The sequence below is a fragment of the Brassica napus genome, chromosome C6, assembly GCF_020379485.1.
Source record: "Brassica napus cultivar Da-Ae chromosome C6, Da-Ae, whole genome shotgun sequence".
Lineage (NCBI taxonomy): Eukaryota > Viridiplantae > Streptophyta > Magnoliopsida > Brassicales > Brassicaceae > Brassica > Brassica napus.
In genome coordinates this window covers 23,855,562-23,882,177 of record NC_063449.1, presented here as the reverse complement: position 1 = coordinate 23,882,177, position 26,616 = coordinate 23,855,562, and the positions used below count along the sequence as shown (strand labels likewise).

The 26,616-nt window shown below is 38.0% G+C and overlaps 4 protein-coding genes across 7 annotated transcripts; 3 read left to right on the top strand and 1 right to left on the bottom strand.

Annotated features, from left to right (window-relative positions):
• Nucleotides 1-1,630: 1,630 nt before the first annotated feature.
• On the top strand, nt 1,631-3,553 carry LOC111206734 (fructose-bisphosphate aldolase 8, cytosolic-like). The gene is made up of 3 exons (XM_022704012.2): nt 1,631-1,833; nt 2,125-2,352; nt 2,435-3,553. Exons 1-3 carry the CDS (start codon nt 1,806-1,808, stop codon nt 3,253-3,255), a joined length of 1,077 nt encoding a protein of 358 aa, XP_022559733.1. The 5' UTR covers nt 1,631-1,805; the 3' UTR covers nt 3,256-3,553.
• Nucleotides 3,554-13,720: 10,167 nt separating this feature from the next.
• BNAC06G14260D lies at nt 13,721-15,938 on the bottom strand. Of its 2 annotated transcripts, none has more exons than XM_048761035.1 (5): nt 15,718-15,938; nt 15,154-15,454; nt 14,649-14,759; nt 14,221-14,301; nt 13,721-14,097 (listed from the first exon to the last, which is right to left on the bottom strand). In XM_048761035.1, the coding sequence occupies exons 2-5, from the start codon at nt 15,376-15,378 to the stop codon at nt 14,017-14,019; spliced, it is 498 nt and encodes a 165-aa protein (XP_048616992.1). In that variant the 5' UTR covers nt 15,379-15,454; nt 15,718-15,938; the 3' UTR covers nt 13,721-14,016. The 2 variants fall into 2 exon arrangements, with proteins under 2 accessions (XP_048616992.1, XP_048616993.1); XM_048761036.1 differs by having other exon boundaries at nt 13,721-14,088.
• Nucleotides 15,939-19,995: 4,057 nt separating this feature from the next.
• On the top strand, nt 19,996-20,859 carry LOC106454135. The gene has a single exon (XM_048759752.1). It carries the CDS (start codon nt 19,996-19,998, stop codon nt 20,857-20,859), a length of 864 nt encoding a protein of 287 aa, XP_048615709.1.
• A 920-nt stretch (nt 20,860-21,779) lies between these two features.
• LOC106454133 (thioredoxin reductase 2-like) lies at nt 21,780-23,943 on the top strand. Of its 3 annotated transcripts, XR_007325176.1 has the most exons (5): nt 21,785-22,414; nt 22,525-23,162; nt 23,385-23,442; nt 23,540-23,579; nt 23,671-23,943. XR_007325176.1 is itself a non-coding variant. In XM_048761034.1 (2 exons), exons 1-2 carry the CDS (start codon nt 22,555-22,557, stop codon nt 23,425-23,427), a joined length of 651 nt encoding a protein of 216 aa, XP_048616991.1. In that variant the 5' UTR covers nt 21,780-22,554; the 3' UTR covers nt 23,428-23,460. The 3 variants fall into 3 exon arrangements, 1 of the variants encoding a protein (XP_048616991.1); XR_007325175.1 differs by having other exon boundaries at nt 21,791-23,162; XM_048761034.1 differs by lacking the exons at nt 23,540-23,579; nt 23,671-23,943 and having other exon boundaries at nt 21,780-23,162; nt 23,385-23,460.
• The last annotated feature ends 2,673 nt before the right edge of the window (nt 23,944-26,616 follow it).

Here is a 26,616-nt window from a genome sequence, read left to right as displayed (position 1 = left end):
AAAAATATCCTCTCGCAACCGTCCGCAATCACAAATGCTAGCTGAAACCAGCTTTTGAATTTACGAGGTGTAGAGCGGTTAGCTTTTGAATTTACGAGGTTTAGAGCGTTTTGAGTGATTGTTGCAAAACGCCAACAACCGTTAATAACCGCAAAAGTTGAGTTTGGGGGTGGTAACGGAAAACCAATCATACACTTAAAAGGGTCAAAAAAGTGTAAGGGCCTCACTGGTTTTTCCGCTATGACCTGCAAACGCAGTTTTTGCGGTCGGTAGCGGTTGACAGCGTTTTGAAACAATCATACAAACCGCTACAAATCGCTCCAAACCACTCTGAACCTCTTAAAATCTAAAGCTGGTTTCAGCTAGCGTTTGCGGTTGCGGACGGTTGCGGGTGGAAAAAAAAATATAAAATTATTTTAAAAAAAATTTAAAATGGAAATATTATAAAAAAAATATATACATATTTTATATATTAATTAAAATTCACAAACAATATCATAATTTTCTTTATAAAAACTTTAAACTAACTATTTATTAGAATTTTTAAACATTTCTATACACACATATATAAAGATATACACATATATAAAACGAAATAAAATATTATTTTAAATTTTTTAATATAAATCTCCAAAACAAATTTTATTAAAATTATAAATTTCAACTAATTTGAATTTTTTAGAAATAAACCTAATATTTTTATTAATCATAGTATATTGATAATTTTTATATTTTATTACAATAGTATGTTTTTATATTTTTTTAATGTTATAATATGTTGATATGAGTAATTTATTATTAAACCTCTGCAATATCCTATAATCAACCAGTCACAAATATCCCGTAAACGCAACAATTTTCAAACGTTGTACCAGTCATACAAAACGCTTAATAACGCTTGAAACCACAACCATCCGCATTTGTAAACTCCCACATCCGCAAACTCCCACATCCGTAACCGCAACTGCAACCGCTGCGTTTAAACCAATCGGATAAATTGAATTATAATTTTGTAATTAATTGCTTTTTAATAGTTCTAAGAAAATTGATTTGCTCTATAAATTATCGTTTCAATCTCAAAAGAGAGACAAAAGAAACCCGTTAAAGATCATAAAAGACACTTTTAAAACTTCCAAGCGTATAAAAAAAAGAGAGCACGAAGTTATTTGCACTGGTATTGTCGGTAGAAGGCAAAAAGAGAGATAGTTTTTGATGATTCATGGGTTTGAAGGGTCGCAGCTGTTTCGGTTATGTGTATCTTCACACACCTCAGATTTAATTTTCTATGTTCGGAGATCTCAAAGTCGCATTTTCTAGAAATAAATATTTTTAATTAGAATATTCTATAGAATTTCGTAGTCAAACTTACTCCAAGTGTTCACTATGATAAATAAAAATATCTTAAAACTTTAATTACTGAGATTTTAATATTACGCGAACAAAAGTATAAACCCCTAGAAGGTTTGAGCCGGAGGAGAGTGTGCGGCCGAAGTCATGCTTTACCGTACTCAACACGCTAGATACCAATATTACCCTTCAGCTACTCCGCTATGACACATTAAATGAGGGGTAGAATTGAAATTAGCCACAAAACTGCCAATTAAAACCACGTGAGATCCAACGGCTGAAAATCCATTTCTTGGAGAACATGTCACAGATCTAAACCCTTGATTTACCATTTCACCTAACCAATAGACTCTCACCCCCGCAGCTATAAAACACACAACCCTTTCCTCGTCTGGTCCACCACACCTACCTTCATCCTCCCTTCTCTCTACACTTTCTCGATCTTTCCGTCTAAAACCATGTCTGCCTTCACCAGCAAATTCGCCGGTAATTATCTCTTCCTCTCTCGAATCTGCTAGTCACGTAGTAGTTACGCATATTCGATTCTTACAAGCCTTAGATCTGTCTTTTACGTGTTTGTTCGCGCGTTTAACTGCCTAGATCTGGATTCATGAGTTGAACTGAACCTCATGTCGTAGATCTGATTCAGTCGTTCATAATTGTCTTGTCTGATCTAACCAACTGTATTACCGATCTGAAGTGCTATGTCGTTTGTCTCTCATGTCGGTTAGTTTTTGTAATTATTTATGAGTTTTATGTTATAAAACCCTTTTGCAGATGAGTTGATCGCTAACGCCGCCTACATCGGCACACCCGGAAAGGGTATTCTCGCCGCCGATGAGTCCACCGGAACCATCGGAAAGCGTCTTGCAAGCATCAACGTCGAGAACGTTGAGACCAACAGACGTGCTCTCCGTGAGCTTCTCTTCACCGCCCCTGGTGCTCTCCCTTGCCTCAGCGGTGTCATCCTCTTCGAGGAAACTCTTTACCAAAAGAGCTCCGATGGTATGTGAAACCAATTCATTACTCTCTTCATGTCTGATGTGTTTGTGGAGGTTTCTTATTGTTATGTTATTGTATTATACAGGCAAGCTTTTCGTTGACATCTTGAAGGAAGGAGGAGTACTCCCAGGTATCAAAGTCGACAAGGGTACCGTCGAGCTAGCCGGAACCAACGGCGAGACCACCACTCAGGGTCTTGACGGCCTCGGTGAGCGTTGCAAGAAGTACTACGAAGCTGGTGCACGTTTCGCCAAGTGGCGTGCGGTTCTCAAGATCGGCGAGAACGAGCCATCAGAGCTTTCCATCCACGAGAACGCTTACGGGTTGGCTAGGTACGCTGTTATCTGCCAGGAGAACGGTCTTGTACCCATCGTCGAGCCTGAGATTCTAGTCGACGGTTCCCATGACATCCACAAGTGTGCTGCTGTGACCGAGCGTGTCCTCGCGGCATGCTACAAGGCTCTTAGCGACCACCATGTTTTACTCGAGGGAACTCTCTTGAAGCCTAACATGGTTACTCCAGGATCCGACAGTGCTAAGGTTGCACCGGAGGTGATCGCTGAGCACACCGTGCGCGCCCTTCAGAGAACGGTCCCAGCGGCTGTTCCAGCTATCGTGTTCTTGTCTGGAGGACAGAGCGAGGAGGAGGCGACCAAGAACCTGAACGCGATGAACCAGTTGAAGACCAAGAAGCCGTGGTCGTTGTCTTTCTCGTTCGGACGTGCGTTGCAACAGAGCACTTTGAAGACATGGGCAGGTAAAGAGGAGAATGTTAAGGCTGCTCAAGAGGCCTTGTATGTGAGGTGCAAGGCTAACTCTGAAGCCACTCTTGGAACTTACAAAGGTGATGCTAAGCTTGGTGATGGAGCCGCAGAGAGCCTTCACGTAAAGGACTACAAGTACTGAGAATCGTCTTTCATGGTTTCTGGGTTGTGACGTAATCATCACCTTCAATATATTTCTAAGGGTTTTTACTTTGACATTTCGGCTTTTTTTCTACAGTTTCCTTTGGATTTGTGTTTTTATTTTTGTTGGGTTGTTATATTTAGAACTGAGAGTTTGAAAAAACGCCCAAATAAGAAAAGCCTTTCGAGGTTATTTCTGTTGAACTTCTTCTCACACACTTGTTTTTATTATGTAAGAACAGCTTTTGTTGTTCTGCTTATTAAAGACTAATCTATTGTCTCTGGTTCTGATTTCTGAATATTTATGTTCAAAACGTCTGCGTTTTCGTTCTTCTTAATTTTGTAATTTCAAAATCTCTTTATCAAGATTTAATAGCGTTCTTGAGATTTGAATTTGTATTCCCATCACCCTTTTAAATTAGTTTATGGATCTGCGGATACTCCTTTGGTAAGACTGTCTACATAATTAACAAATAAGTTTCAGAAGCATTCTCTAGTGAAATCTGTTAGCTCACTTGTCGTATATATGCATTTTCTGCGCCAAGTATAGATTCAGATTTGATATCGTTTATATATATTCTCAGATTTTTTGCCTGCCACTGCAAGTTCTTTTTTTTTTGTGGATGATGACTCCGAACTCCAAATTAATTTGGATAATTTTTCGTAACTTTTATTCAGCCTACAAAATTTAAATCCATTAGGCGGTTTATGCTGAATGATGTTGTTATTATAAGAGGGGCCTCAAAATGGGCCTACTGTTTGAATGAGGTTTTATAAGTGGTGGTTGGGTTCTCCACCAAATTATAAAGAAAAAGCATTTTTATGCTTTCCAGATCATATAAACACTAAACTAGGTGATTTTTCCGTGCATTAGCATAGACATAAATATTTATAAAATAAATATATTATAATAATTGATTGATATTTACTTTTAGTTTTAAATTAATTTATAATTTGTATGTATAATTTATATTAACAATATTACATTACTTTAATTATACATATGATTTTAGATATTTTATAGCTAATCAATTTTGTTGTTTTTACGGTCGATTCAGTTATCATTTGGACATACTGGATTCCATCTATTTCTTTGAATTCAACTATAATATTTTTTATTCTAGATATATTAATTTTTATTAATTTTCTTATTTATATTTAGGTTACTTGTTGTCTTAGATACGTAAGTATATTTTAGTAAAATTATGTATAACTTAAGATATATTAATTGTGCTTAGAATGAAATAAAAAAATAAACTAAAGTGTCTTTTTCAATTACATAAATTAATATAATTATAATATTATAAAGTCTTATCCATATATATAAATTTTACAAAAGAAATAAATTGTAATATTGAGTTAATATTTTATTTTTCATTTGTTAATATGTTTTAAGTCATCCTATAATTTAAATTTATAAAATAAATAATTTTTTTATTATATAATTATATATTCTTATAAAATAAATAAATTATATATTCTTATTGTAGTTAAATCTATGATTTTAGATATAAATTGAATTAGTCGAATCACTCATATTGTAGTTATTTGATCAAAATATGTTTATTGTTGAAATTTATTTTTAGTTTCTTAATATCTCTTAAAATATGCAGTAAAAATGTGATTGTTTTTGAGAAATTATATTATATAAATAAAATATAATTTATATTTTGTTTTGCTGTATGTGGGAACCGAAATTCGCACTGTCGATTTACGTTTAAATTAGGAAACTAGGAAAACCCTAATTTCTCAGAGGTCCCAGATCTCTACGAGAGCCAACGGCAAGTGACCAAATATATGCGGAAATCATGAAAAGATAACAAACGAGTTTAGAGAAAACAATAGATCCTATTTCGAGTCCGCGTGAGAGCGTTGCGATCATTACAAGAGATCATAAAAGATTTGGCCGCAAAGGCTGTCAGCGAGTTACCTAGTTCTAGCGTCCTAAAAGCTCAAACCTAGTTGACACGCAGTTCGATAACAAAAGACGAAGAAAATACAGAAAAGGTTTTTGATTGATTTCGGACTGAACCTTATGAAAGGCTACCTACGTACCCCTTTCGAGGATCAAGCCGAACGTAGTTCAAGAGTGAACCAAGAGATCGAACTGCTTGTGCACGTTCGTCTGGTAATCGGGTGCCAGTCATGGAAACAGAGCATGTCGAGAATAATGCCTCAGAGTTTCTAAGTGCCGAGAGTTCTGAGTCTAAAAAGTTCTCTCCCGTGCCTCTCGCCTAGGACTCCTTATATACTCTCTCCTAGGTCGGTTTACGCTTTTTCCTCTTCTGCCCTTAAGCCGTCATAACTTAAAAATGGAGATATTCTGTTTTTCCCGATCTTTCTAATTATCTTCGAATACTTCGTATTTATCCGCGGAAACTTGACATTTATATTTCCTTGCAAACCAAGCATAAACCGTCCTACGGTTTATGGGCTTTTGGTTAAAAAATCATAAGTGGGTTTCGAGTCACGTCTTAGGTCTCGTTGGGCCGTTGTTTGACTCGAAACGTTTATTACGGCTTCTTTCGATAAAAACGAACTTTCCGCGGTTTTTATTTCGATTGATGACTTCAAATGACGAAAAACATGAAATGGTTTGGCTACGGTCTTCGGTAGATAGCATTAAAGAGTAGACGAGAATGCATGGATTTGTGTCGTATCGATTTTTAAGAAAGCACGGTTGCTACGTAACGATCGAGTCGTGTGCGTGCTAGGTCGCAACATAGCGACTGAGCCATGTATGTGCTCGGTCGCTATGTAGCGACCGAGCCGTGTACGTGCTCGGTTGCTACGTAGCGACCGAGCTTTGGTGAGAGCTCGATCGCTACGTAGCGACAGAGCCGTGTACGTGCTCGGTCGCTAGGTAGCGACCGAGCTTCGGTGAGAGCTCGGTCGCTACGTAGCGACTAGCTTTTGCGCTGGTTGCTACGCAGCAACCTTGTTCGCGTCTTTCTCTGATTTTTCGTGAATGTGTTTTCTCCGCAAGATTCTTCGTAAAAATAAATCTTTTTCTAAGATTTATTTTTCGTAAAAACGTTCATGCCGATTTTTACGAACTTTCAGACATCGATTCCGTCGTGACCGATTTTGACCCCAACAGTTAGCCCCTAGCTTGTTAGAACCATGAGCTTCTAGCGTGAGGTTCTAGCGAGTGGCTTGGCAAGTTAGGCAAGTTAGGTGAGTTAGACGGAATTGATGGTCGAAAAGGTCTGTGGTAAGTGCTCTTCTCCCTCTTCTAAAAGTAGAACGCGATAAAATTGGGGCTGCGCCTTATGGCGGCTGCCTACGTACCCTTGTTGAAGGGATCAAGCCTTTCGTAGGTCGTCTTGGAGTTACTATAAGGAACCAACGATTCTCTCTTCCTAAACAATTTTGTCCTAGGTAGTGGAACAAGAAAGACATGGATCTATAATACGCAATCAAAGGATTTCCCCTAACGAATACCCTGCTTTGTTTGTTTTCGCTCTGCTTGTGCGTGGCACTCCTTGCTGACGTAGCGGCGCATAGCGAGAAAAAGAAAAAAGGAAACTCACCACCAAAATAAAAAGGTAGGTTAACTAACGAAACTATGACTAGTTTTCCAGCGAGACCTTTACGGTCTGGTTTTTATGTAGAGGTTATCAGGCGTGTTGCTGCCGATGGCATTTTATATGGGTGTAGAAGGAAGACTACGAGTTGTCATCTCGTAATCTAACTCTGTGTGAACTGCTATATCCGTGATCTATTTCGAGAGTTTTCCGTAGTGCGTAAACTTGCGGGATTTCTGAAGACGCTCGAATATTGGCAAAGAGACAAATTTTGGGATCTCGTATCAAGGTTTTTGATACTATGCCTAGAGATGTTAGAGACCAGTGCGCTGAGTTTAGGGCAAGACCTAGGTTTACTCCTGGTTTTAGAGGGTGCGATGACTAATTCGACTTACGTATCCCGTTTCAGTTTCATCCTGATTCCATACCGATTTAAAGTCCGCTATAGGTTCTCGGTTTATACGACTTGTATGGTTGGAACCGAGCATCTCTCCAAGGATAATTTTTAAGCCTCCGGGAAGTGCTGACCAAAAATTTTGGGTTTCTTTTATGGCGCTATTATCCTTGTGTCGGATGTATGAGAGTCATCTCTACGAGATGGCTAAGTATGTTTAGGACGTTAAGAGTTTGTTGTGATCAGCAACAAACTTAATGGTTAAAATTACTGTTTCGAGTCTTCGCGAAGGATATGTTTTGAGAAGATGTTAGTGCGTATGACTGTCTGGTCTTCCAAGAAAGTGATTTTATCGAGGGAGGAAATTTCGTCGAAGAACGAATCTCCAGGCGTCTGCGACGTCTCGCGATGCTGAAGAATTGTTATTCTTTCGTATGCCGCGTTTCGTGCTTGAAATGTTCGCGGGCTTGAAGATGTTTCGCAATGTTGCAAGGGATTAGTCTTAGCCCTGCGTTTGGGAAACATTCTGGTTTGACTACGGATGTTCGCAGCCAGAATTGTTGTTTCTGTTTGGATTTGATTTGCGATCGAAGAGTTAGGACCAAGGGGTCGCGTAAATTTGTCCCCGGAAAGAGGCATCCTCCTATACTGTGCTTTGTGGTGTTGGCCTTCCGAGATTTCTTTCGTGTCTATTTGAGGATGTTCCGTATAGCTATAGGAGCTCTGTTACGAGTTTTCCTTACATGCCGCATTTTACGAGTAAAACACAGCGGGCTTAAAGTGAATCTTAGTATATGGAACTTGGTCGATTTTTGACAAGTGGAACCTTTCCGTTAACTGTTTGGTTGTTAGGACTGACTTTTATTATGACGAATTTACCGTATGATTCCCGTTTTTGGGTGGTACGATAATTGTTTGTGTAATCATTACTTGGCATTTCACGACAAATTCCTGATTACCGTTTAGCCGTCAGGTTATTGGAGCGGTGGTTGCTCAATTGTTTTGGCTTTGCATGAAGGCTGTGCTCAGCTTTATAGCCAAGGACGTTGTTGCCATAGGATTAGACCATGACACTTTCGTGCTATCAATAAGGTCAAGTTGGTTAGAATCGTCCTTAAAGGGGATGTTGTAACCTAGTTCAGCTTCGAAGCAAAGCCATAATTGGGCGAGTGACGAATGGCGTTTATCGAGATTGATAGGCCGAGTATGCCCATGGTGGTAGAAAACAATTTTCCACTTTAGGGTTAATTTATACGATGAAAGTTTCGTATAATGTTTCCTTTATTCGTATGGAAGTTGTTTCCTTTGTTTCCGAGGGAGATAAAGCCTAAGAAGCTCGATACAGAGCCCGTGCGGAGTCAGTTTCGGGGTGATTTCCTGCTCGGACGTGACCAAGCGGAATGAGAGCGGATGCCAGTGAGTCGCGGGCCTAAAGAATGAGACCTTTCAGATCGTGGTGCGAGGAAGTAAAGTTTATACAGGTCGTCCAATGTCGGATCATACAGCTTGGTTTTTTGCTATAAGGAAAGTACTTTTTCGTAAAACCTGTTACGTTTACTTTCGAAAGTTACTTCGTATGACATGATCTGATTATACGAAGGATTTTTTGCGTAAGTAACGGGCGACCGGTTTTTACGAATTTATTAAATTGACGCGACATATGGAGATGTCAAAATAACGATGTTTCCGCAGATTTTTGAGAAACGTTTGCGCTTTTGTTTTTATTCTTCGGTGAAAGTTTCTCTGAGTAACTCATGGAGTTTTACCAAGGTTATTTCACCGAGATCTAGTCGCGAAACGTTTTTGCAGGTTTCTTGAATGAATCAGTTAAACAGCGATAGACTTAGTCGACGAGCGGGGAGGACGTGTTCTCTTTGTCGTATTTTCTTATACTTTTGTTCTTGATTTTTCTTTGTCACAAATGCTTTTGATGTTTTTCCGTGAGTCGGTTGGTTCAACGGAAAATGAGGGTGATGCTTTGATGCCTGAAGATTTCTCGTATAATGATTCTTATACGAAACTCGTTTTATCAAATCGGAAAAGATCTTTATGACTTCAGCAAATCATCGAGTTTCGTTCTGAAGTTTGGCAGAGGTTTTCTAAACGAATGATTGCGATGATAGATGCTGTATAGTCTTTGAGAATTTTTCCAACATGGTTTGAATCAGTTCCTAGCGTTTAGACGAATCTCAGATTGTCGTTTGCTTTTAGGATGATCTTGACGAGACATCGCATTGTATGAATATTTTTCCGCATATTTCTACGAGAGTTTGCTTTGTCGAAAGCGTTTTCTTGATCTTGATGAGACATCGTATTGTTTAAATATGTTTTTGAAGTATGGGAGTATAGGAGTATAGTATACGCACCTACTTCGTCCTTTTTTTCTCGAGGAATAGAATGATCGACAGTCCGAGTCGGTTTGAAGACGTCGCTTGGACTGTGATTTGGTTGTTTCCAGGTTGAAGACTTGGAATATGTCGGTTCCGAGAGAATTGCCAGAAACGAATCGGTTTTAAGACGACGTTCATATCTCTAGTTTTTTCTCTCCTTAGGGAGCGAACTTGATATGCGTGGCGATCGTTTCTCGATTTTTGGAGAGTTTAGATCGGTTTGCAAGATCTGGACGAACAGTTATGGGACAATATATCGAGACAGGAAAAATCACCTAAGACTTAGTTCGCTAGACTATCCACCTAGGTTTTACGTTCCTTAAAGTTCGATGGCAGTCTCAAAGGCTTTTTTATTTCTTAGTAATTTCCTACGAAAACTCCAAGTCTGATTTCAAAAATTTCAAGTCGCAAATACCTTAGTTCTCTCGAAGATGCAGTTTTGTCTCTTCTCAGTTTTGCTTGCTCATTTCCCCTTCCTCTTCTTGTGTATGTTCGCATTTTTCGATATTGGTGTTTATCCTTTGAAACATGACATTTATCTTCCGAACTTTCCTGATACGAAGTCAATAAAAAGGTTCAACGTAATTGTATAGTTGAGGTGGCTAAGGTGATAAGTTAACTGTTGCCGCATTATACGATTAATTTGAATCCAAGCGAGAAAACTAGTCTTTGCGGGTTTTTTTTTTATCGTAAACTTTCAATGGTAACTCCAATCGAGACGAAACAAGAGACGTTTCGATTGAGATTTGAAGGAGAACACAAAGATGGAGGTAAGGGCGAGTAGGAGCAAGCGAAGGAATTTAGACGAGTCTTACTTGTTTTCATCGTAAAATTTCAACGGAAACTCCGATTGAGACGAAACGAAAAGCGTTTCGATCGGGATTCAAAAGAGAACATAAAGGAAAAACTTTTTGAGGCCTGACATGTCCCTATGTAGCGAGCTGGATGTCTGACAGGTCGCTATGTAGCGAGTAGAAGTAAGCCAAGAAGAGTCTTACTTGTTTTCGACGTAAAATCTCAACGGAAACTCCGATTGAGACGAAACGAAAAGCGTTTCGATGAGGATTCAAAATAGAACGCAAAGGAGGAATTTTCTTGAGGCCTGACAGGTCACTATGTAGCGAATGGAGGTCTGACTGGGCGCTACGTAGCGAGTGGAAGCAAGCCAAGAAGAGTTCTACTTGTTTTCGTCGTAAAATCTCAACGGAAACTCCGATTGAGACGAAACGAAAAGCCTTTCGATGACGATTCAAAAGAGAACGCAAAGGAGGACCCTTTTTAGGCCTGACAGGTCGCTACGTAGCGAGTGGAGAGTTGGCTTGAGCTCGGTCGCTTCGTCGCGATCGAGCTGTGTGCGTGCTGGGTCGCTACGTAGCGACCGAGCTTGGCTTGAGCTTGGTCGCTACGTAGCGACCGAGCTGTGTAATCGATTTGTTGCGCTTACTTTCCGCGATTAACCTAGGGGTTTTCTGCGGTTTTTGGGAGAACAAGTTTTACCCTTCTGAAATGTTTTCGGAAAACGTGTTTTGGTAAAACCCTTACGCATTGAGATTTATTTTGGTCGTAATGAGCCAAACTTACGGGGTTTGATAAGATTTATCGTTTTCCTTTATGTTTAAAAGAGAAATCGCGAACTCATTTCATTGCACTTCCTGTGACGAAAAATCGTAGCAAGGTTTTCGATTTTCTCAAGAACTGTGGCGTTTGCATAGGCGCAGTGGCGGCTGGAGTTTTCTTACCAGCGTTGTTGTGAACTGCGATTTTTTCTTTCGTATTTCCAGACATTGTTTTGATCAAACGTTTTGCGGCTACGAGTTAGAGTAATCCGTACCTCCCCTCCTTCTAGCGCCAAACTGTGGAAACCGAAATTCGCACTGTCGATTTACGTTTAAATTAGGAAACTAGGAAAACCCTAATTTCCCAGAGGTCCCGGATCTCTGCGAAAGCCAACGGCAAGTGACCAAATATATGCGGAAATCATGAAAAGATAACAAACGAGTTTAGAGAAAACAGTAGATCTTATTTCGAGTCCGCGTGAGAGCGTTGCGATCGTTACAAGAGATCTTAAAAGATTTGGCCGCAAAGGCTGTCAGCGAGTTACCTAGTTCTAGCGGCCTAAAAGCTCAAACCTAGTTGACTCGCAGCTCGATAACAAAAGACGAAGAAAATACAGAAAAGGTTTTTGATTGATTTCGGACTGAACCTTATTAAAGGCTGCCTACGTACCCCTTTCGAGGATCAAGCCGAACGTAGTTCAAGAGTGAACCAAGAGATCGAACTGCTTGTGCACGTTCGTCTGGTAATCGGGTGCCAGTCATGGAAACAGAGCATGTCGAGAATAATGCCTAAGAGTTTCTAAGTGCCGAGAGTTCTGAGTCGAAAAAGTTCTCTCCCGTGCCTCTCGCCTAGGACTCCTTATGTACTCGCTCCTAGGTCGGTTTACGCTTTTTCCTCTTCTGCCCTTAAGCCGTCATAACTTAAAAATGGAGATATTCTGTTTTTCCCGATCTTTCTAGTTATCTTCGAATACTTCGTATTTATCAGCGGAAACCGTCCTACGGTTTATGGGCTTTTGGTTAAGAAATCGTAAGTGGGTTTCGAGTCACGTCTTAGGTCTTTTTGGGCCGTTGTTTGACTCGAAACGTTTATTATGGCTTCGTTCGATAAAAACGAACTTTCCGCGGTTTTTATCGTAAAGTTCGATTGATGACTTCAAATGACGAGAAACATGAAATGAGTTGGCTACGGTCTTCGGGAGATAGCATTAAAGAGTAGACGAGAATGCATGGATTCGTGTCGTATCGATTTTTAAGAAAGCACGGTCGCTGCGTAGCGACCGAGTCGTGTGCGTGCTCGGTTGCTACGCAGCGACCGAGCCATGTATGTGCTCGGTCGCTATGTAGCGACCGAGCCGTGTACGTGCTCGGTCGCTACGTAGCGACTGAGCTTCGGTGAGAGCCCGGTCGCTACGTAGCGACCGAGCCGTGTACATGCTCGGTCGCTTCGTAGCGACCGAGCTTCGGGGAGAGCTCGGTCGCTACGTAGCGACCGAGCCGTACGTGCTCGGTCGCTATGTAGCGACCAGCCGAGCACGGTCGCTTTTTGCGCTGGTTGCTACGCGGTAACCTTGTTCGTGTCTTTTTCCGATTTTTCGTGAATGTGTTTTCTCCGCAAGATTCTTCGTAAAAACAAATCTTTTTGTAAGATTTATTTTTCGTAAAAACGTTCATGCCGATTTTTACGGACTTTCAGACATCGATTCCGTCGTGACCGATTTTGATCCCAACACCGTAATTGTAAGACATTATAGTCAACTAAATATATGAAAAAATAAAAGAAAACATTTCAAAATACTAATTATAAATTATTTTTTGTCAATTCAACATATATCAGTTTATTTTACTTAATTATTTTATGTGATCATCTAAGAAAATAGATGGATATATAAAAATAAATTCTATTACTTTGAAAATATATATATTTGTACTTAGTAAAATTATGTTTTAAAAGAAAAATATTTTTTTTTCTAATATCAAGATCATATGTGTGAAATCTTTTTTTTATGAAATATATACAAATATTTTTTCATCTAAGAATATATAGATATAAGGAAAATATTTTTTTACTTTAAAAGTATATTTAATGTTATTTAAAAATATCTTTTAAATGAAATATTACTATTTTGTGAACTTTTCTTTTTTTATGAAATCATATTATATATACATATATTTTCGATTTCAATTTCTTTTTGTAGTTTATAAATATTTCCTTTTTATTTTATATTTTTATTTGGAAAATTTTTAAAAAGAAATATTAGTATTTAAATATATATATATTTTTAATTCATTAAGGGTATCATAGTAATCAAACAAAATAAAAGTTATGAAAATAATTTTTCGGATAATATTATAGAGATAGGTTGTTAGTATAATAATTGGTGTAGATTAGCTAGCCTTATGTTTCGTACTAAAGATCATTTGCTGTGATAAATGTTCAAACCCCACTTTGCATTGCGTCTATTGTGAATCAAGCAAAAGACATTATCTACTTTGACAGGAAGTCAATCATTTCAATTTCAAATGTGCACATGGTCCTTGGCGAGCGGCTACTTTACCCAAAAAAGTGAAAAATGTAAGGTGGTAGGGAAACAAATTATAATTAAAATAAATAAAAACATTTAAAAAGCAAGAAAAAGATAATTCAAACTTACAAACCCTTTAGCATTCAGTAGCCTAAGCATTATCCCATTAACCTTCCCTAATTTGGTTAATCAAAAACATAAAACACCCCATCATACTTCTACAAATCAAATCCATTTAGAAAAAATAACATAAAACACCCACAAACTAAAAAAAAAACACACGAACTTCATGAAAAATAAATAAATAGATACATCAGAACCCTAAGATTAGTTCTTCATTGGCATGTCTTTCTTCTCTGTGACACAGTCTTCACTCGGTTTCTATGCTCTTGCTAAGCTCTTCAAGCTTCTTCAACCTCAGCTTCTCGCTTTCTCCAACCAACTGCCCCATCTCCCCAGGGAGAAATTTAGAGAAAAACAAACCAACACCGGTTAGTGAATGTTCAAACAAAACTCGGTTTTGTTGTTGTCCTAATAATTCTGTGAAAATTAGAACAGAGAACTCGAAACTAACCTCCATTAGCTTGGTGATCAGCTGAACTTTCTCACGGTTCTTCTCGTTGAATGTATCCAATGCTTCTTTGTATTCCCTTTCCTGTTTCATGTCATCCACACAAAACAACAAACATGAGTATCAGACTCTTCTGTTAATACCATAACAACCCAACCAAACCTATTGAGTTGACATTGAGTTTGGGTTTGGTAAAGACTAAAACAATTTAAACCAAACAACACTGGGTTTAATGATGACTTATTTCATTTTGGTATAATTAAATAGAATGACTATTATTGTTTATTTGTATTCTTAGATTTACTAATCATAATAAAATGAATTCACATATTAATCAAAATTGAGTTTGGGTTTGGTAAAGACCAAAACTTTTTAATACCAAACAACGCTAGTTTACCGGGCGGTAACTGCTATTGAGAGATATGTTTTACCTTCTTTTGAACTGTTGCGCCTAATGGTTTGAGTTCTTTGTTGACGCTATCAATCTTCTTTCGCACCAAAGAAACTTCTTTCCTCATGGGATCTGCCATAGTCTCAAGCTCCTGAAACCAAAAACAATAACATAAACATCTTCACACAAAAGTCAAACTCTTGTCTGAAAAAGCAGAGCTTGTGAAGAACCAAACAACAACAAAAAGAGAACTTTCACTTATCTGTCTGATCTAATCCCCCAAAAAAACTTACAAAACCCAATCAAAGTTTGTTCTTTGTTCAATAAACAGAGTACATGCAGAGAGAGCAATTAGCTTACTTTAGATTTCAAGCTTAACCATTTCAGAATTAACAAGTTCACATCTTTGAAACCCTAAATCTTCTAAATCGACAGAACAAAAACCGACTTTCGAAACACAACCACAAAGAAACCAAAAGTGCATGAGTCTAATTTCCGACAAGATCTTCAAGTTTTGAACTTTTAAAGACAAAAATCAAACAAACCTCGCGGATGTTAGCGAGACGTCGGGTCTCCTCCTCAACCCGACCCAGCTGAGCCTTGACCCGTTCACGAACCTCCATTTTCCTCTTCTCAATCTCATCCTCTTTAGCCCTAAAAGCAGAGAGAGCAGAGCGAGCCATCTCCTCGTCTTCTCTAGACATCTGACTGCTAAAGCTCAAGCTCTTCATCTGCTGGCTCTGAGGCTGAGCAGGCTCTGTTGGCTGCATCTTCGGTTTCTCTTCCTCCTTGTGGTGGTCTCTGTTACCGTTACTGCTCTTCTTCCTCCTCAAGCCGTTGACACCACCGCCGTGAGAAGTCACTGGAAACTGGATTATGGGGTCACGGTGTCTATCGGAGGAGGGAGTAGTCTTCCTCTGTCTTATTTCCCATAACCTAAGCTCCTCTCTGTTTTGCTTGAGCTGTGTATTAGTCGAGTCCAAATCACTTGTAACCTATGTATTGATGTTTCTCCGGTACACCGGAACTTGTAAGATTCCGATTGCCCTTCGGGGATGATTTATTAAATATATATATTAAAAAAAAAAAAAAAAAAAAAAAAAAAAAAAGGAACGCGAACTGTGCAGTTCCTCTGTGGAATTACGGTGGGGTTCTTCTGGTAACCCTATTTTTACTGACTTGGGATTGAATCGAAGCAAAAGCTTTTTTTGGTGTTTTAATGGCGGATTGAGAGAGAGTTTTGTGTGTGGTTAAGGTCTCTCTTCTCTCACTGGTTCTCTGTCCTCTTCTTCTCGGTCTTTTATATTTTGTTTGCTTTCTCTGTTTATTTATTTAATTGTTGTTTTACGTATCCGTTAAGTTCGCAGCTCTCAAACAATACTTTAATTACGTGTCATTATTTTTGTTTTTTCAAATTTATTTGTTTTTAGAATATTCTTTGATCTAATCCTATGTATTTTGGAAGTTTGGATACATCTAGATACTTGCGATTACAGTTATAGAGCTACTGATACGGATTTTATAGTTCAAAAAAAATATTTAATCCACAATAATTCATTGCAACGATCAACGCTTGTTAGAATCCCGAGTGAGTTTCTCAGACGGAAAATCTTGGACAAAAACATTTGGTATGTCGGTGATTCGATGTTTCATACCGCGCAATGGTCGTCTGAGCACTCATCTAGCACCCCTCCTCTCAGCTCTATCAAGATATGGGCTCACTTAACAAGAGTTCTTCTCGACCTACGTTACCAACACGGGTTTAGTCTCGTTGCGGGACTGATTGGTGAGCCGAAAGAGACAGATGATTTTACTCTAAACTTAGTGAACCTTATCTTGTCTCACGTGAAGGTAGAAGTTGATCTAACTAAGCCTCTCCCGAGTGTTGTTGAGTTTGTAAGGCAGAGTGGTGAAGTGGTTGAGGTACTTGTCTCGTACCCGTGGCTGCCTCCCAAATGTACCCATTGTCATGAGCTTGGGCACGTTGTGAGAAACTGTCTGACTTACATTCCACCTAAAGCCCCTCCTGCCTCATCTGCTTCTGTTGCTACTGGTAATGCTGCAAGCGCAAAGAAATGAGACTCAGCTTTTCAGCAAAAACCTATGAAAAAACCGGTAGTAAATATGCAGTTTGTCGCAGTAAAAACAAAGGTTACTAAGGCTTCTTCTTCCTCTCCTTCAAACACTCCCGTCCGCTCACCCAAAACTGTTTCTCTTCCCACTAGTCCCTTAGTCCCTACATCTCTTAATTTAGACTCTTTCACAGCCACAAAAACTTTTCACCCCTCTACTGAAAGTCCTTCTGACAAACCACAAAAGCCATCCCTCAAAAGATCCCGATCTTCCCTTACTTTTTCACCACCGTCCCATCCTAAAGTCACATACCAATCCTCTAATACAATCCAAATGTCACTCTTTCCTGAGGTTGGCACTCTAAAATACCTAGCTGTATCCCCCTTTATTGATCACCCACAAAAAAACTCTCTCATTGGTTCCTCTCCAAAAATCCCTCTTACTGGTCCTGTATTAAAAAACCCTTTTTTGCCTCTTCAAAATGTTGACTCTCTCCAGTCTGCTGGGGAACCCCTTTTTTCTTCCTAATGAGTGTCAAACTCTTTTTTTGGAACGTCCGTGGTATAAATGATCCGGACAAACATCGTCCTATTTCGGATTGGCTCTATAGCCATAGACCTATTTTTGGTGCACTTTTGGAAACACATATCAAGGAACTTTGCCTAGCCCGGGTTATGAATTCTGTTTGCCATGACTGGCACTACCTATCAAACCACTTATCGGATGAAGATGGAAGAATTGTAATCATTTGGAAGGACCCTGCCAAGGTGACTTTGCTAGCGCAGTCAAGACAGATGATTAAATGTGAGGTGGAGCTACCTAACTATCCTCTGTTCACCTACTCTGCTATCTATGCATCTAATCTGAGTGAAGAGAGAGCTGACCTTTGGGTGGAGCTACTAAACACACAAGCCACTCTTTCGCTGGATTCGAAGCCATGGATGATTGGTGGAGACTTTAATCAGATTCTCCACAGCCATGAGCACTCTACTTTTTGTCACAGTGTCCACTCCTCTCGGATGTTTGAGTTTCGTGACATTTTGCTCCAACTGGGTGTCAATGATCTTCGCTACTATGGCCCGGTCCATACCAGGACCAATAATAGAGATATTGCTCATGTTGCTAAGAAACTCGATAGATGCTTGATCAACAGCCAAATCCTTACTGCCTTCCCGAACGCAACTTCAACCTTTCTCCCACCTGCGCCCTCAGACCATACTCCCTGTCTAACTGACCTAGCTTGTCAACTCCCCATAGTCGGTACCCAAACCTTTAGGTTCCTTAACTACTTGACCAAACACCCGAGCTTTCTGGAGGTTGTAACTGATGCTTGGTTTCTCGCTGGAAGCGTGTCTGTTAACTTGGCGTCTCTGTGCTGGAAGTTGAAATACATCAAAAGGAGTTTAAAAATGCTTAATAAAGAAAACTATTCTAATATCCAACAGAGAGTGCAAGAGACTTACGGTTTGTTGCAACATGCGCAGGTACAGGCTCTTACAGACCCTACTACTCAAACTTTTGCTGAGGAACATGCACTAAACCTGAAATGGCAATTCCTACGGCAAATTGAAGAGTGTTTCTTTCAGCAAAAATCGAGGATAACTTGGCTGCGTGAAGGAGATCTAAACACTGCTTACTTTCATCGGGTTTGTCAAGCTAGAGACAGCTACAACGCCGTTCGCTCGTTCCTGCTACAATCAGGGATCATCATCACTGACCCCTTGGAGATGAGTGCTCATGCTGTCTCTCACTTCAAAGCTGTATTAGGACCAGACTGTCTGCCGGTTTATACTTACTCCACGCGTGAATGGTTCCAGACTTTAACGCCCTACACCTGCAATCAACAACAACAAGGTCTTATTCTCATGATGCCGATGGGAGAAGAAATTACAAAGCTAATGTTCTCTCTTAATCCCAACAAAGCATCAGGGCCTGATGGTCTTACTTCTGGATTCTTCAAGGCTTCCTGGTCTCTACTTGGAAATGAGTGTATCAATTCGATTCAGGAATTCTTCAACTTTGGGTTCCTGCCAACAACGACTAACTCCACGATCCTGTCCCTGGTACCTAAATTCACAGGAGCGTCGCAAATATCAGATTATAGACCAATCTTCTGCTTGAATACTCTCTATAAGGTGATCTCTAGACTATTGGTGAGACGTCTAAAGCCAATCCTTAAAGACTTAATACTGCCTAACCAGACAGCATTTGTAGAAGGAAGATTGCTGGTTGAGAACACGGTATTAGCAAGTGAGCTCGTGAATGGTTACCATAAGAACCGTGGATCAAAGAAGATTACCGTAAAAGTTGACATAGCCAAGGCCTTTGACACGCTTTCTTGGGACTTCCTCTTCTCGGCAATGCAGAGCTTAGATCTTCCAGGCCCATTCATCCGTCTTCTTAGGTCCTGCATATGCACAACATCATTCATGGTTGGTTATAATGGCACGGTAAGTGGTTATTTCAAAGGAAGGCGGGGGTTAAGGCAGGAAGATCCACTATCTCCCTACCTGTTTGTAATAGCCATGAACTACTTGTCTCCGATGTTGGATAAAGAAGCACGTTCAGGATATCTGTCTTACCATCATCAATGCCACAAAACTAAGCTGACCCATCTCTCCTTTGCGGACGATCTTCTCATCTTTATTGATGGGTCGATTGAATCAGTGCAAAAGGTGCTTCAAATACTGCATGAATTGGAAAAGAGATCAGGTTTAGCGGTCAGTCTACAAAAATCTAGCTTTTATGCCTCAGGTCTTACGGATCAGGAAATATCTGCTATACAAGTATCTACTGGTATGCCTTGTGGGAGTCTGCCTATGTGTTATTTAGGAGTACCTCTGTGTACGAAGAAGCTAAGCTTGCAGAACTGTGAGCCTTTGTTGCAGCAAATAAAACAACGTTTCTCATCTTGGTCTGTGAAAGCTCTTTCTTTTGCTGGGAGACTACTCCTAATCAAGACAGTGATTGCGGGGGTGTCAACATTCTGGTGTTCAAGTTTCATCTTGCCAAAATCCTGTATCAACAAAATAAACTCCATGTGTGGGTTATTCTTATGGAAAGGTAGCAGTGAAGGACATCACACGGCTAAGGTGAGTTGGGAAACAGTCACTCTTACCAAGGAACAAGGTGGTCTCGGAGTCAACGATCTTCACTCTTAGAACAAAGCGTGCATCTTGAAACTTATCTGGTTGTTATTCTTCTGCCCAACCTCGGTCTGGGTCTGTTGGTTTAAAGAAGTGATATTAAAGGGTGATGTCTCTAACTTTTGGTCAGTCAAGCCGAGCAACAACTACTCGTGGCTGGTGAACAAGATGATTAAAGCAAGAGACATAATTTACCCGTTGATCAAGAGAAGAGTGGGTAATGGTGAATCAACACGGTTCTGGTATGACAACTGGTCTCATCTGGGGAAGCTCTATACACTCCTCAACGCTGAATCTTCGAGACTCGGAATCCCCCTTTCTGCGACTGTAGCATCTAGATATAGAGATGGGAGATGGGCTCTGCCGCCAGCAAGAACAGAGAATCAGTTAGCTTTACAGGTGCACTTGACAACGGTTGTATTGACAAATGAAGAAGATAGCAATGAGTGGGTGATAGATGGCAAACAGAGACAGAAGTACAAATGTGGTGAAGTCTACACTTATCTGAAAGGACCTCGGCCTCTGGTTCCTTGGGCGAAACTGGTTTGGTTCTCTTATGGAATTCCTCGCCATAGCTTCTTAACTTGGCTTGTCTTACTTGATAGGTGTCCAACTAGAGACAGGTTAATCAACTGGGGATTAAATGTTGTCCCACACTGCTTGCTTTGTAACACAGGCCAAGAGAGTAGAAATCACCTCTTCTTCGAGTGTCCCTACAGCAACACCATCTGGACATGGATTGTCAACCGCTGTGATCTCCATCTCTCGATCTCCTGGGAAGACACAATACTCCAGCTTCAATCACTAAGAGGGAACAAAGACTCCAAGCGTCTCTGTCTGCTAGCAACCCAAGCCACAATCTACTGGATCTGGTCGGAGAGAAACACAAGACTTCACCACCAAGTTTTCAAGGCACCTGAGACCTTAATCACCACTATTGACAGGCAAATCAGAAATCGTCTTCAGAGCTTCCGATATGCAAACTCCAGAGCTTCTTCAGCAATGACTCAACTATGGTTCCTCCGATCGTGATGAAAAACGGAGGAAACGAGAAAGACGCAACTGATCATCGTTCTCCGCCTCTTCACCCTCCTCTTCTAACTCTTGGGCCAGTTTGGGCTCTAGTTCCATTGATATGTGTTACTGAAATTTAAACACTGGGTCAAGCCCACTCTAAACTAAAGCCAATCAGGCTTGTATGGGTTTTTGTTTCTTTTGCTTATTTAAACTAAAGCCAATCAGGCTTATTTATATCATTTGTAAAAGTAATTGTATGTCAAATATGATTTATAAAAAATATATATATATATATAATGATGTGTTATCATATCACTATATACCTTCTAAGATACCTTATAAAAATTAATATGTAAATAGTATGAAATGAATAGTTTGATATATCTATATGTATATTATCATTTTTGCTTAAATTTAATTTGAAGTCAATTACAAAACGATAATTTTTTTTCACTTTTTGATTTTGGTTAATTTTTAGTGTCCACTAAACAAATTAAAAACATATGATAGCAAGGCTTAAAAATATATATTTTCAGAATTTTCTTCAAGATCTCTAGATTAATTAAATAAATTAGTTACAAAAGAAATATTTGTAAATTCGTTTTACTTACGAACAGATAATCATGTAATTTTTATATAGCTTAACAATTAAACAAAACAGTTTTTTTTTTAACAGAAACAAAACAGTTGTAACGGAAAAACAGTTATAACTGGAAATAGCAGTTATACAAATTAGGGATAACCCTTTTTATAATTATAAAATATTTTAAATCTTTTTCTAGTTAATTGATTGGAACAGCAAAATATATTTCTGGTCTTTTTTTTTTGTCAACGATATATATTTCTGGTCTAACTATTGATTTTGTCATCTGGCCTTTGGATATTAATATGTTAACGGTCAGGCTCAGGAATCATTTATTATTTTTGCTCATCTGTGTATCGTTTATTGTTAGTAAATGCAACGTTTATTTTATTGTAGTATTTTATTTGGGGTACGCTTGCCACTTGGCATACTATAATTTAAATGAAATAATCTTTTGAAAAAGATGACGGCTGTAAAGCAAAAGCCAAAGTATATTATCACATTTCAGCAAAAAAAATATATTATCAATACCTAAGTTGCAAGGAAGCGGAAACGACAAATGGAAACGTTTCGAAACGTTTGAAAACATAATTTTTGAATTTGTTTTGTTTTGAAAACGTTTCAGAAACATTTATCTATCTATCTATTATTATAAAGAACTGTTGGCTCTCTCCTCAGGCTTCCACGTCAGCCGCCAACTAGATAAGTCACTTCCACTCATATCGACACGTGGTATCTGTATACGAAACACATAGTTTCATTAAGACAGGAATTGTGATGGGCTTTCGTACTCCTTTTCCGCCATTATTTCCATAGTGAAGAATCTCCTCCTAGGGGTTTTACCACATCGATTGCTCTACTCTTAATCAACCGAAACACCACAGTTACAGATCCATGGCTTAAACGCCTCTTTAATCCATCAACCATGATTGGGTCTTCAATGCAAATCTCTCTTCTCCAGGACGGTCTATTTGTTAGTATAAATAAGTATGCTTTTCTCCTCCAGAATCCCTTTATTTTCTTCTTCCCTTTTTGATTTCCCATGATTTCATCAACTTATCTTCAATTTCATCGACATCGTCGACACGTTCTGGAAGCAATCAGAGCGGTTCGGCACCGATATCTTCATGGAGACAGTCACCAAGGTCGATTTCTCCTCGAGGCCGTTCAAGATCTTCACGGATTCGAGAACTGTGCTCGCCGACGCCATCATCATCTCCACCGAAGCTGTCGCGAAACGGTTGAGCTTCGTCCGATCTGGCAAAGGCGCTGGTGGTTTCTGGAACCGAGGGATCTCAGCCTGTGCTGTATGCGACGGCACCGCTCTGATCTTTAGGAACAAGCCTCTGGTAGTTATCGGCGGCGGAGACTCTGCGATGCATGAGGTTTATATAATCCACAGGTGCGATACGTTCAGAGCGTCGAAGATCATGCAGCAGAGGGCGTTGTCGAAACCTAAGATTGAATTGATTTGGAACTCTGTGGTGGTGGCGTATGGAGATGAGAACGGGAAAGGTCGGCTTGGTGGTTTGAAGGTGAAGAACGTTGTTGTTAGTGGTGATGTTTCGGATTTAAAAATATATGGGTTGTTCTTTGCGATTGGTCATGAGCCAGAAACGAAGTTCTTGGATGGGCAGTTTGAGCTTGATGAGGATGGGTATGTGGTGACCAAGCCTGGTACCACTAAGACGAGCGTTCTTCTCTACGTGGCTGTGGATTTCTTGCTATATAAAAGGTTAGCTTTCATCCTCAGAAATCCTAACACTAGAAATTTATGTTTATTTTGAATGGCTAACTTATCTATCTCTTCAAGTTCTTATTAGGTTTTCTAATAGAGTTTAGATCATTTATTGGTTTCTTGCTATTTTACTTCAGTCAACTTATTTGTTCTAATTTCCATTCTTGGGCTCTTTGAGTTACTATTAGTTTCTTATAAAGGATCGTTTATGATTTGCAGGACCCTCCAGCTCCTATGCCAAAAGATACAAATTTGGATGTAATTAGAGTCTTAGTTGGTAAGCAATTTAACACTCAATGAATTTTTATGTCTATAGGCTCTTCTTATATGATGTTTCAGATGTCTTAAAAATAAATGTTTTCTTTTCTGTGCAGATGTAACCATCCGATTCTCATATATTACAAAGCCTGAGAGGTAATAAAGAGACATCAACTCCTTATTGCGTTTCATGTTCTATTTTTAGAAGTTATTAAAGGACATTTTTGGTCGTCTTTTATATGATTAGTTATTTGCAAGACATGGTTTGATGGTTATGGTGAACTCAGTATGACTGCAGCATAGAACAAGCCATTGATGGGGTGTTTAACAAAAGTTCAGAACTCATCAGTCCGTATAACAACTTGCTTAGCTGTAGGTTTGCTTAGTTTCCTTCCTCTTCAATCCAAGGGACAATCAACTGGGTTGGTCTGTTTCATTTGACTGAAACTTGCAGCAATGAAAATGGTTTCTCACACTCAAATTACCAAAAGAAGAAGAAGGCTCTCTCTCAACTATTACACTGCAGGCAAGCATTCTCTGATGTTTTATTGATATTTCAGTCTACCTGTATTCTTTTTGGTATTATCATCAAATCTAATGTGTATGTTTCATGCCACAGAGGATAGAAATTGATCGGGTCTTCTTTTGGAGTTCTGGAATACATGGATGGGGCCTTTCTGCAAGCAGAATCATATGAATGTGGGTTTTGTCTGTATTTTATAGAGAGGGAATGATGAGAGACAGTATTTTGTTTCAAATTTTTAAATACAGATTGGATTAGGTGAGACGTACCATTGCATACCTGAGAGAAGGGAAAAAATGCTATATGAGTTGAGACTGTTTCCCATTTATCTCCACAATTATGTATTTCTCTCTATCTCTCTTCTAACCAAGAGAAGGAGGCAATCATTTGGATGATGATTCTGATCAAAACCAGGATTGGCGATTTTTTATAGGTGTGAAGGACATGAAAAGATATAGATGAGAAAGGTTCAGAGATTATACTTTTTAATGTTCGTCACCAACAAAGATGAGGGAAAAAGGCAAACAATAAAAAGAATTAATGATTACATTTTTTATGGTAAGATAATTTTGTAAATTTTAACAAAAAGAGGAATTAGTAGAGTTGTTATAACTCTAAGTAAATTTCTGATTTAACGATTACATTTTTTACGTTTTTATGGTAAGATAATTTTGTAATTTTAACAAAAAGAGAAAATAGTAGAGTTGGTATAACTATAAGTAAATTTCTGAGTTGTAAATTTTTATTTTTTTTTGGCTTATTCCAACAGTCACTCTATTCTGAGGGATGTGGTTAACATGTGTTTATATGTGTCTATCTTCTAAGTCATAAAAGCTTTGTAAACTACTTACTTGGCTATACTTAAGAGCTAAAACCAATGTCTTCATGCTGGCTCTTTCGAGAATTACAATCGAGAAGAAAAAGAAAGATTATGCAACAATTACTTTTATGTGGCTCTCTCCGAGAAGTAACAGCAGAGGACAATGTCAATGAAAAGAGAAATACAAACAACATAGATGCAATGTTGGTTCCATAGATTCTATGATTCTCTATATCTCTCTAAACTAATTGGCCATCCGAACAATTTAACTAAGTTTTACAAAGAAAAATTTATATGCTTCATAAAGTTCTTTATGAATTTAACCAAAAATATATTGGTTTAAATTCCATGAACGTAAAAATACATTATCTTTTGTAGTTTACATATTATGATTTCAAAGTAGCTATTGGTTTGAATCTATTTTTATAACTTTATATTATAGTAATATACTATAAGGGATTATTAATTTCATAGTAATATAATTTTTAAAAATCCTGCTTAAATGAATGAGTGTTACTTAATCTGAATATGTAGTACGACCTTGGCTTCATATGGTTTATTTGATAAAAGTTTGGATGATATGGTTTATTTGATAATAGTTTAAATATAATGTGTAAACTTAAATAATCAATTTTAGATTGTTATGTTATTTAACTAACTTTAGAAAAGAAATTGTAAATTGATTCATTTTTCACATTGTCTAACTCAATAGGTTTTAAAATGTATAAAAAGTACCAACGCATTCACCAACAAATATATAAGAATGAAAATAATTTGTAATTTTGTATTAAATTTCAACTATAGTGTCATGCATTTTTATTATACTTAATTTTAAATTAAAAATATAACAAACACTAAAAATGTAAAATAATTATATTAATGAAAAAATAAAAGATTTTTATTAATTTATCAAACTTTTGATTTCAGACAAGAACAACAAAAAAATAGTAAAAATTAAAATTATTTTTAGTTTAGAGTAAACTGCATATTTTTACACGTAAGAAAAGATAATATATCTTTTAATTGATTTTCACTTGCTTAACAAAGATTAATATGGACAAAGATAATTTAATAACAACATTCATTACAATAATTGATGTTAAAACAAATATTTTGTATCATTTATTAATAATTGTCTCAAATTGATATCATTCATTTTTCTGATGCTATTTATGTGATGTAATATGATCTTTTTTGTAGTGTATTGTATACGTCTTTTGCAAATACAAATCTAAAATACAAACCCACAAATCATACAAAAAAATAATAACATAAATCATAAATAAATTATATCCCGCCCGTAGGGCGGGCCGACCCTAGTATATATATATAAAACTGATTAATATGTGAATTCATTTTATTATGATTAGTAAATCTAAGAATATAAATAAACAATAATAGTCATTCTATATTTAATTATACCAAAATGAAATAAATCATCATTAAACATCAAAGTAAAAAAAATAAAAAAAAATCTTAATACTTGAATATTAAATAGACTAACTAAAGATAAAAATTATAACTGCAAGTCAAAGATCAGTAACATCATCTTCAACCTTATCTTCATTAGTTCCATCGAACATGACTGCTTCCAACTCAAGTTTATCGAGAGAAAGATATTCAAACAATTCAATTCTCCCAGGATTAGTCTCATACATTGAATCAAATTGATTACCTCAAACATCTCACATATGATTGAGACCATTATTGTATGCAAGACTTCATCTAGATAGAAGACGAAGGGTATAAAATAGTGACCAAGGAACGACGAAGAATAATACATTCCCTAACATTCCTAAGAAAAATCAATATTCACAAGGAATAATTTTTTTTTCTCATTCCTTACCATT